General features: G+C 42.1%; 2 protein-coding genes across 2 annotated transcripts in view; one reads left to right on the top strand and one right to left on the bottom strand.

Annotated features, from left to right (window-relative positions):
* Window positions 1-92: 92 nt before the first annotated feature.
* On the bottom strand, window positions 93-10763 carry LOC134746176 (ADP-ribosylation factor-binding protein GGA1). Its single transcript, XM_063680492.1, has 8 exons — window positions 10536-10763; window positions 10159-10457; window positions 9718-9981; window positions 6750-6960; window positions 6161-6427; window positions 5599-5725; window positions 4677-5163; window positions 93-4329 (listed from the first exon to the last, which is right to left on the bottom strand). The coding sequence occupies exons 1-8, from the start codon at window positions 10570-10572 to the stop codon at window positions 4120-4122; spliced, it is 1902 nt and encodes a 633-aa protein (XP_063536562.1). The 5' UTR covers window positions 10573-10763; the 3' UTR covers window positions 93-4119.
* Window positions 10764-11118: 355 nt separating this feature from the next.
* The window catches only part of LOC134746200 (essential MCU regulator, mitochondrial), a 158494-nt gene continuing 158098 nt past the window's right edge, over window positions 11119-11514 (top strand). The window contains exon 1 of the mRNA XM_063680525.1: window positions 11119-11487. Coding sequence (XP_063536595.1) covers window positions 11210-11476 — 267 coding nt within the window. The 5' untranslated portion in view covers window positions 11119-11209 and the 3' untranslated portion in view covers window positions 11477-11487. The remainder of the gene's footprint in view (window positions 11488-11514) is intronic.

Here is an 11514-nt window from a genome sequence, read left to right as displayed (position 1 = left end):
TTTTGAATTATTTATTTATTGTCAAAGGGATTTAGCGGTAAATTGGTAGATTGAAGGATAAATTTAAAACATAATTACTAAAACAAATATGTATATTTCAATACATTTATTTTAAATCAAGATATAATATAACTCACAGTCCTCATTATATAAAACTAACTGCTCAAATAAGATACCTATAACCTCCAGCATATAACAAATATTCTTATTTAGACGGCACTAAAATAAATACCTTTGTGACAAAACAGAACATGTAGGGTAAACGTCTCTATTGTCGGCATCTCAACATTGGTTGGCACTTGGCACCTTCAACCTTATTTTAAGGTAGCAGTGGTGGCTTTCCTAAAAAAATAAGTTGCCTGGTAGATAATTTTAGTGCCAATAATCGGGTAGTTTACCCTGCAAATTTTATAAGATAAGAACACTCTTTATTTGACCACAATCTCACCTGATGGTAAGTGACGATGCAGTCTAGGATGGAACATGCTTACCTAAAAGATCTGTCTGATCCAAGTTATAGTAGACTGGGAATAGATTTGCAGGAAGTGAATTCCACTCCTTAGCCGTTAGCATGATAAAGCTGGATGCAGTGTTGGCCGAAACGTTGCAATCAACCATAAGTACCAATTGAACCGTAAACTGTAACCGTCCGTCACGGTTCAATTTGTACTGGTTAATGGTTAATTGCAATTAACGTACGGCCAACACTGGCTGGATGCATAGCGTTTAGTACGAATCAGTGGCACAGTAACGACGTAAGGGTGAAACGCAAGGCCGCGTCTAGTCCCACGGTGGCAGAATGGAGATGGGGGGATTAGATTATGTAATCCCATCGCACACTCTCCGAAATGTATCCTGTAGAATACCGATAAACAAGCTACTTTTCTACGGTGTTCGAGGCTCTGTAGTCTAGCCTCTACCAATAAGCTTCCTAGCGCGTTTGTCTATGGAATCTAATAAGGCGGCTAGCTAATATTTGGCGGATCCATCCCAAAGGTGGCTGCAGTATTCCATACACGACCGGACTTGAGCTACGTAAAGCTGAAGAAGCTGTCCCGGTGTGAAGTACCGCTTGACCTTAGAGAGGACGCCTTATCGTCCAGCTGCAGATTTGGTCAGAGATTCAACATATTTATATTTGTCAATATAGGAATATAAGGAGACTTCTAACGTATGCAGCTAAGTAATGTCTCATTGTGTATATTTAGTTACTAAACAAAGTAATAATAGGATTTTAACCAGAAACTTGCTCTACCGAAAATATGTTAATGTTATCAAAAGGTATCTTGGGTAACGTACTCAAAAGCGGTTTGGAAGAAATAACCGAACAGTTAAATATTTATCCCAACTACATTACATTAATAGGAAAAAAAAATACACAGATAATTTTTAAGCTAAGAGTTTCTAGTCAAAATATATTGTAAATAAATAAAACCAATAGGTAGTTATCTTAAATTAATAACTCGTATTACACTTATACTGCTACCCGATCTTTAATAATAATTATAAAGCACATACATAAATGCTTTCTGGAATATAAAAACACAATAATTATAAGTACAGTCATGTTTGGAATGTCATAAGTGCAAAATTTCAATGGAATTTCGACTAGAACAAAATATAAAAATATTTAAAATATTCTCTCACTCAATAATGTACGCCCACTAAACACTACTGTGTTCCCACCACCAAAGATGAATAAGGGGACAGACAACGCTAAAAGAGCACCACCGACCAGAATAGTACTACAGATGTTTTTCGGGCTTTTTCTTCCCTGCTAGAAGGGATCAAAGTTACACTTTTCTGCTCTAGGACATTTTATAGCCAGTATAGTATACTTTTTTTTTAGCTTAAATAATATTTTGAAACAATAATTTCCTCATAGGTGATATAATTTCTTCATAGGGCCTTTCCTCGCTACGCTAGGGATTTAAAAAAAAATTGGCTGTTTCATACATTTTGGACTGGTCCATTTTCTATGGGAGGGTAATTTTTTTTTCGCGATTTCGTGGTTGGTCCCATAGAGAAAGTTGCTCAGTATAATCCCAAAAGTCCCAAAACTTCCCTGGCAACGGGAATGCACTTGTTTTTTAGCCACCCTGTATAGTTCGGCTGTCAACTGCGAGGAGATCTCTTCTTACACTTTACACTACTTCTACAATTTGTAAATTGGGCATGAGTGGTGAGGGGAACAATAGATCGGGATAGTGTTATGTATCTTTCAGTAGGAGTAGCAGAGAAAGCGCTATGTTTGTTTATTAGCCACCGTAAATATAGTATGGTTTATGGTGGGCAACAAATAACCCGACCAATCATTTTGTCGCTTGCGTATGTTCACGGAGTGTCACGGACGCACGCGTAGTCGCGTATAGCTCATCTATAGGATCCTACCATCTATGGATTAACGCATTTTAATGTGCTCTTTTAGCGTACGCCCTTGTCTTAGCCTGTCCAGAAGGACGAATAAAAGAAAAAAAAATTGCGTACGCCTGATCTGCCTAATGACTTGAAGACTTCGATATTTAAACTTTTTACCAAAGTATTATAAACTTAAAATAAATTGAGACCATAACATATTGCAAATAAAAAAGATTAAAATAGTGTAGTTAATAAGAATAATAAGTCATCTCATAAGTAAATATGTTAAGCTTAGTTTAAACAATAATCAGATCATAATCATCAATTTTAAATAATGTAACTTATCAAACAATGTAATTGTTTGTCTTTATTTGCTTACATATTAATAGGGGATTTTTTTATATCTAAAAGCTGAACTTCGAATGCGTCATGAATGCGTTATTTCTCTCTGTTTTTTTTAATGGCTTATTATTCATTTATCTAGAAAGATAAACGCAATGATATTTGAAAGCTTAATTGAATCGAAATAAGCCTGAAGCGTAATCTTACACACAAAGTTATAGACGCGTAAAGTAGTGCAAAATATTAATAAAATTTACAAAATAGATGGCTCGGTAAGGTAAGACCGTACATTTGACTGTAACTAAGTTGTCAAACGGTAACGTTTTGACAAAATGTATGTTTATGTAAGTGTGTGTGTGTAGCACACTACTGCAACATCAATATCATCTGTCAAAATTGCGGTTAAAATATTTTGCACTTCTTTACACTTAGAGGATATAACCAAACGGAGTAGCCATTAACAGGCGTTCCCCTCTGTCGAAAATTGTCGGCCGTCATAAACAATGTATGGACTGACGTTTATCTGACATGGCTATTTGTACGTTGCGTGTACACTTGACGTGCCCCTTCCACGCAAAAATCGGCATTTTTTGTACAGAAAATTACAAACAAGGCGTCTCCGTTTGGTTATATCCTCTAACACTTTACACGTCTAGTCAGACAAAGCTAACTCGGCAGCAAGTTTGATTGCACAGTCAGAGATTGCTATCAAAATCGGTGCCGAGTTAGCTGGGTCTGTCTCCAGGTACGTTTTAGTATTCGTTTGCAATGGTTTAAGCCAAGGACCTTACACTCAAACGACATCCAGGCCATCCCGTTGAAGCGCGAATTAGGTACGTTGAATGACCTGTTTCCTTCGTGGTTTTTGAAGCTAGAGGATTGATTTTTTCAACACAGATTATTATTATTAATATCTATGTCGCAATGTTTTGCTTTTTTTTATATTTTTGGCTTTTAAGGCGCTAGAGCACTTCAAATATTCACAAAAACGGCCACGCGCGCGCCAGTTGACGTCGTTGGCCATCAAAGGGTCATTTGATCGTGCGCCAACGAAATAAACCAGAGATTCCCAAACTTGTTTGTAGTGTGTGTGACCCTTAACATGTTCAAACAGTTCAGGAACCTCTGGCCTATGTGCACCCTCCAGTTTGAATGTATGGTCCCTAGTTTAACCGTAAAGGTACAAGTTGGAACCCGGCGACGTGTCGCGACTGCAGACAGACGATCTATGAAAAAACAAAACGACCCGAAGTACGGGGCACGAAGACAGCGACGCGTTGCCAAGCGACGACTCCAGATTATCTCGCTCTCACTCAGAACCAACTTCATATGGTGCTACCGTTCTGCAGTCGGGTTCAAAATTAACACAGCGACATGACACGTCCCCGGGTTCCAACTTATACCTTAAGACAGAAACTATTATATCTCGTCAAGTGGCAGCCTAGCGACCTCGCCGATCTCAGAGCAGGGCTCGTCTTGAGAAGAATAGGTGATGACGAACTTGAGGTTCACGGGCGGGTTGGAGGCGGGGCGGGCGATCAGCATGACTTGTTTCAAAGATGGCGTCTCGTACGGGTTGTAGCGGGGCAGAGACGTGCCGGAGGGTTGGAGGAGGCGGACTTTGCAACCCTGAAAATTAAATGTGTTATGATACAATCAATACTAAATTTGACGGATGAGAGAGAGGTATGAAAAAAAGATGTGCTGCGAAAGTGAATGAGCTTATAACTCATCGAGTTAAGTTTCTTTGAAGTTTCACGATTTTGACCTCCTTGACCTTTGACTGAATTTACCTCAGACGTTTCTACCGCGACATTACGCCCTTGGTATCGAAAACACACTGGCTAAAATAGACTCATGAGTTTTTCAAATTGTTTACACTTTTTTTATCAACTTGACTTCTATAGGTACTGATAGCAGTAAAAAAAAGTCATTAAAGTTTATTTAATACGCGATCAAGACAAAAGGGACATTACCTTTGGCACCACGGGCTGGAACTTATAATCGTCAATCTCATGATGGCTGTTATTAGTAGTCACCACCACAACCACACTAACATCTTTCCTCGGATTGTCCTTACAGAACTCCAACATCACCGTCACTCCGGCTTCCTCTTTAAAAGCAACCATCGAAGGCACCTGACTCGGTGTGACACTCCCCAAATCTATGTATACATCTGTTAACGGCTCTACTGTCATTGTATCTTTAGTTGCTGGACTTTTTAATTCATATGGCTTCTTAATTTCTTCTTGAGCACAAGCATTCTCTGATATATCTACCATAACATCGTCATTGGGACTTAGAGGAATGTCTTCTGTGCTATTTTTGATTTCTATAGGACTGGGTTTGTTTTCTGGTTTTTTGGTAAAGAAGTCTAAGTCGAAAACGCCGTTCTTTGGTAATTCGCTTTGCTTTGGTGAGAGCTTTTCTAATTCGTTCATGGGGACCTTTTTCACTGGTTTACTGGAAAAGCAAAAATAATTTAAAACAATAACCCCACGAAAAAGGTACAGTTGAAAATAATAATAATAAAAACTGAATGCGAACTTAAAATGTATCTTTGCTTCATTTTCACCGTTGGGATTAACCCCTCAAGTGTCACAGACGCGATATTCCGTCAACAGTAAAGTTACCTCAAGTCAAGCAAGTCCCACGAACAATAATTATGTAGCAAAAAAATGTCATAAAAAGTATATGAGAAATCTAAAACTCAACCTCCCATTACATGTTCATTGCTATTGTTTTCAATATCGTGACAAACAAGCATACGGCCCCCGCCTGTTTAAGCACCGCCGCCTGTCGACGATGTGTCTCTAACAGTATCACAAGCGCGTTGCCAACATTAAGTATATGTATACAAGACTGTGTTAAAAGCTACGGGACAATAAGCTAGGATACCTGTTAAAATTGTCAAGTCGTTTCGCGCTGTCGGGTAAAGACTGTCGAAGAAGTTGCGCTCCGAGTGAGTCCAGCTCGTTCCATCCTTCCGTTTTGGCGGTTTTCTCTCCGAGGAGATCGACGTCATCTAACAAACACAACATATCCTTAGTACCAAAGACTGTATCACACCCCATGATTAAAGTAACCCAAGTTTACGGTATACTTACTGTAATTTCGTAGCATTTTGCAACGTAGTTAAATATTTAAAAAAAACCTGACAGATGCGAGTCGGAGTTGCCCACCAAGGGTTCCGTCACAAATAAAAAAAATTGAATTTGCTTTTATAGCGGCAACAGAAATACATTGAAAGTTTCAACTGTCTAGCTATCACGGTTCATGAGATACAGCTTGGTGACAGACTGACAGACGGACAGTGGAGTCTTAGTAATAGGGTCCCGTCCCGTTTTTACCCTTTAGGTCCGGAACCCTAAAAAGATGGTAAACACTAAGTACATATTAATTATGAATGTGTAGTGATTATTGAAGAATGCATTCCTATAATACCTAGTAAGATACTGACCACTATCCTTCCCATTAGACATAAGATTCACTGGTTTCAACGGCTCAGCGATATTGCTGGGTCCATCTTTTGCAGAAAATATATCCCCGAGCTCATCTATAGCCGGGCTTTGAATTACATTGGGCTTATCATCTGTTGCAGCCCCGGCGAAGTCTAGTAGACTATCGTTGGTGGGCTTGTCTGGATCTTTTTTGGTTTGTTGCTGCATGCACAGTTTGTATTGCTCGCCCACTTCGTCTAAGAGATCAATTGAACTTAATATATCATCTGTAACAAGAATGTAAAATAAGTAGTTTTGTAAATAAGTAAGTAACATTACTACATAAGGGAGTGACCAAATCTACCATTTGATACACATACTATTTTACTATACTTTGATGTTAAAGTCCTATAAATTTACTCATCATTGGCATCATTTCATCTATTGGAGGCGATTTATGGTGTAACACTGGAGATACACCGTTTTTGGACATGGTCTACTTCCCTCTGACGGTACTATAACAGCAGCAACAGGCAGCTTGCGGGGCGAGGCTCACGTAAGCCAGGATTAATAAGGAAGGGATGTTAATTGGAAAGTATTGCTAGTTACCCAGGTTGTCCTGGCTGGTGGTGGCGGCCGCGAGGCGCTGCAGCGTCGGCCGCAGGCGGGCGCAGCGCGCGAACAGCTCGCGGATGAGCTGTAACTCGTCGGGCGTGGCGGCGTTCGCGTGCCGCAGCATGTCCCGCAGTAGTCCGGCGCTGTCCAGCGCGCACGCTACCTCGTGAGCCCGCCGGAAGTTCGCCTCAGTACGTCGCTCCTCCTACAATATAGGGTAAAGTGTATAGGGTAGGGCAGGGTCGGCAAACCGCGGCTCGCAAGCCGCATGTGGCTCTTCTCTTCAGAGATACGATTGCGCTCTTCAAGTGAACCAATAAAATCACACAGTATTCTAAGGCTCTTCTCCCCAATAGTTAGTCGGCCCCTGGGGTAGGGTATAGGCAAAAGGTAAACCAGCTCATCGTTAAGATTAATGGGCTCTTGGCGCTCTTGCTTGCGGCAGGTGGAACAGGATAATGTATAGGGTGGGCTAAATAATAGGGTAAATACAAAAATACAAAAATACAAAAAAAAAACCCGCAGCTCAGTGTGCCGCTTGGCAAAGGCCTCCTCTAGCTCTTTCCATTGAGGTCTGTCGTGGGCCACTCTTCTCCAGTTCGGACCCGCTGTGAGTTTGAGTTCATCCTCCCATCTTGTTCGAGGTCTCTGGCCCCGTGTACAACCTCTTGGATACCAATCTGTTACTATTTTGCTCCATTTTTCCCGCCTGTCTCTCAACATGTAAGGGTACCTCACCTCATTCTTAAGGTTGATTTTTAAGCACCCACTATAGCGAAGGTGCTGGCTATGTAGGTTCAGAAGGTTTGTAGCAGAAGTGAAACACTTGTCTATGTACAAGAATTGAATGAATTTATTTACAGAATACACGGTTTATATACAAAAATGAAGAAAGAAAGAAAGAGACATATTTACATAGAAGAGTGAAACAAGAGATAACCCCGCGCGGGGCGCGCGGGGGAGGTACGCTGGTACATGCCGCAGGCGCGCGCGGCGCGCCTATAAAACTGAGTGGCCCGCCTACATCGTGTCGTCGGTCCGCCGTGCCCCGCTGCGCCGCCTCGCGCCCGCTGCTTGGAAAGTGGGAACACACTACACATACATCGATTGACACCGTGTGCGGAGAAACGGTGCGATTGACATACTCCGCGGTTAGGCGGAGAAACATGAAATTGCTCTGATAAGAGCAGTTTGGATTGTCCTGAGAAGGACAGTTGGAATATCCTGCAGCATCTTCGTCGGACTCGTCGTGTTTTGTTTCCAAGCACCGGGCGCGAGGCGGCGCAGCGGGGCACGGCGGACCGACGACACGATGTTGACTCCACAGCGGCCGGCGAGCGAAAGGACTCGCGAGCTTCCATTGCTTCTTTCGCACCTCCGAAGGAGGGGCGAATTGCCTTCTCATCCTTACATTGGATCTTTGGCGGTATCTGTACGCCGCCCGTTACAACGGGCGGGTCTCTTGAGGCCCAAAAAAGTGGGCTGGCATCTTAGCGGGCTCGTATGGCCCTGTTGTTAGTGTTTGGGGCTTCTAGGTCCATCCGGGCTGCTCAAGACCGCAACGAGGTCATCGAAGAGGTCGGCAGCCGGGGGCGTGCGGTAGGTGGGTGCTGGCGCTGGCGGCGGCGTGACGCGTCTGGGGCTTCTGGGTCCGACCGGCATGCTTAAGACCTCTAGGACGAGGGCGTCGAAGGGGTCGTTGGCATCCGGGGGCGTGCAGTAGGTGGGTGCTGGTGCTGGCGGCGGCGTGGAGCGTGCGGCAGTTTCGGGGGCTGGTGCCGGAGCTGTTGACGGGGTCTGGGCAGACGTCGTTTGGGTTGACGCTGTTTTCATGGTGGCAGTCTTGATTGTGGGCTTCATTTTCGCAGCGGTTCCGGGCTCCTTCGCCGGCTGCGGTCGAACCACCCCCCTTTGGGTGGGGGGGTTTGCCGGCGCCATCAGTGTTGAAGGCGCCGACTCTTCCACCGTGGGCTTGGCGACCGTGGCGTTGGTGATGGGGCCCGGGCGAGACGGGGCCGAGAAGTAAGACTTCCCGGCCTTCGCGAAGGACTCGCGAAGGCGGGCCACTCAGTTTTATAGGCGCGCATGTACTAGCGTACCTCCCCCGCGCGGGGTTATCTCTTGTTTCACTCTTCTATGTAAATATGTCTCTTTCTTTCTTTCCACCATTTTTGTATATAAACCGTGTATTCTGTAAATAAATTCATTCAATTCTTGTACATAGTGTTTCACTTCTGCTACAAACCTTCTGAACCTACATAGCCAGCACCTTCGCTATAAGATCATCACAGTAAGGTATGTTAAGTATGTTTGTTACTATGATACTTTACAACTGTTACAGCTTCATGGATTTCAACATAATAATTTAAATTTAATTATGTGAGTGTTTTATTTTTATATCATATATATAATATAAATATGTATGTGAGTGTTATCTCAAATACAAATGTTTATTTGCCAGCAATGTACACACGAGCGCTTTTTCAACGCGCGTTATAAAAGCGCTTGAATCTGCCCGCACGCTAAATTCGATTTAAAGACCAAGGCTTAAATTAAAAACTGTAATAGATGTCATATATTAAAGAAAAAGTGACGAATGATTTGTTCTCAAACTTATTCACCAAGGCTTAAAGTTGAAAATCCAACAATGCTTGATAAAAAGCGCTACCATCATCGTGTGAATACACATGTTTCCATTTGTGTCATTCAAACGCTTTTTTAACGCGAGTTGAAAAAGCGCTTGTGAGAATGAGGCCTTATAATGTGAGTGCAATAGAGATGTCAACAGGCGGGAAGTATGAAAATCTATGTGCAAAGCATCTCTCAAATTGTAGATGCATAGTAAGTTTAACTTACATTGTAAGGATTTCAAACACAATGCTTGTATTGTTTCTGAATAAACTAATTCTGAAACTCTTCTTTAACTATGCAACTATGGTAGTAATTATGCAAAGTAACTTACTTCTCTGACCATACTCTTAATGAGCCTATTAGCATGCTGTAAATCCTCGGGCTTCTTGCTCTGCAGCAGTTTCTGTAGCAGCTTAGATTTTTCCTCATCCTCAAATATGGCATTCTTATTCCGAGGGCTAACCACCACATCTTCTGGGGGCAGGGGTGGAGGAGTTTCTTTTACCACCCCTTGGTTTTTCAACATTTCATATGCCACCTTAAATTTAGATTCCTTGGGGAATTCAATTGACCAAGCATGAAGTAGCTGGAGTACCTAAAATATCATTTCTGTATGAGGATAATTAATTTCACTATTTATTTTCCTGTATCAGGAACTAATTTAACATATTGCCTTGGGATTTATCCGAGATAAAACATATAGGTATGCAATATTAGCTACATAATTACGTAAATATATATTTTTTTAAATATATTTAATGAAATAGCTCACCTTAGTTTGAACCTCAGGTGCTGTCCTATTAGCAAAGTATTTAGGCGACACTAGTTTTATCATTTCATTCAGGAACCTAAATTTACCAATTTCCGCATGAAAAGCCGGCCCGCATTTGCGCATACAGCGGTCTACGGTTGAGAGCGCTAGCAGTGCCTCTCGGGCGTTTTGTGTGTGGATGCGATGTGATAGTGTCTGAGCTGCTAACTGCGGGCCTTCGGAGGAGTCTCGCATCACACTGCAGAATGCCTCCAATGCTGGAGCGTCCGGACATGGCAGGGATTCGTGCGTAGCTTTTACTAAACAACAAATAAATATTTTAACATCTCATATTAAGAACTACGTTAAGTCAGATAAGAAGATAGCAGTATACTTACGTAGTAATGCCTCCAGGCTCACTAGGGTTACATTCATCTTCAAACATTAAAAATAAATATAATAGTTATTCGCTTACTGCGAAAAACAATACGTACAATCGAATATTTTCGTTTTGTTGACAACTTGACATTTCGCTGCTTGGTGAAAAATAGTGCTTGACTAAAGTTAACTTTAATTACCTTTCAAAAACCGATATTGATATTAATTAACATCGTAAAAATGCATTCTATAGGAACTTCTTCTTTTTGTTAAAGCCCTCCACACTCGTGCGCGAATCGCGGCGCGAAGCTGCGAACGCGGGTGTGGAGTCTAGTTCGCTAATCAGCGAAATCGACTCCACACTCGCGTTCGCTTTGGCTTTGTACTGTCTCAATTTAAACATAGACAGAGAGAATAATACTATCTTTGTCTTACACTAGTACTAGCACCCAAAAGAAAAGGATGAGTATAGTTTTTTTTTGTTCTTATTTACTGACAATTTGGTTTGACCAACTATATCATTGCTGATGGCCAGGTTGCCAATGCTCGTAATAAATTAAAAAAAATTGTACTTTCGTCTGTCAGTGTCATCATCACCACTGTCAATACTGTAACAGTCTCAGGGAAGAGAAGTTCTAAAAATATATTTCGTTTTCTTGCGAGAGACGGTCGGCTTTATTACGTCGCAAGCACGATGTATATCTCACGACTGTCCAGACTTCTCGCACAGACCAAGAGTCTCTCGAAGCCGGAGCAGATAGTACAAAAAAGGACGGCAACGACCACCCCGACTGGTGCCATTCTTCCCGAGCCCGAGAAGACTCCATTTGGTCTTCTGGGTATTGTGTGTGCGGTAGTACCTGGTCTACTCATTGGAGCTGCCATTAGCAAAAATATAGCTAATTTCTTGGAAGAGAACGAGCTGTTCGTGCCCTCGGACGACGACGACGATGATGACTAGTTTGCGACTGCGTGATGTGTTTAGCTCGTAGGAATAAC

The sequence above is a fragment of the Cydia strobilella genome, chromosome 12 (assembly GCF_947568885.1).
Source record: "Cydia strobilella chromosome 12, ilCydStro3.1, whole genome shotgun sequence".
NCBI lineage: Eukaryota > Metazoa > Arthropoda > Insecta > Lepidoptera > Tortricidae > Cydia > Cydia strobilella.
The sequence above is the reverse complement of the archived record's forward strand: the minus strand, read 5'-3'. Positions and strand labels throughout refer to the sequence as shown.

Coding starts and splice junctions, on each gene's coding strand:
- LOC134746176 (XM_063680492.1), bottom strand. CDS start 10,572: ATGAATGTAACCCTAGTGAGCCTGGAGGCATTACTAC. Junction 5,726..6,160: donor GTCTAATGGGAAGGATAGTG/GTCAGTATCTTA, acceptor TGTGTTTGTTAG/ATGACGTCGATCTCCTCGGA. Junction 5,164..5,598: donor CGACTTGACAATTTTAACAG/GTATCCTAGCTT, acceptor TTGCTTTTCCAG/TAAACCAGTGAAAAAGGTCC.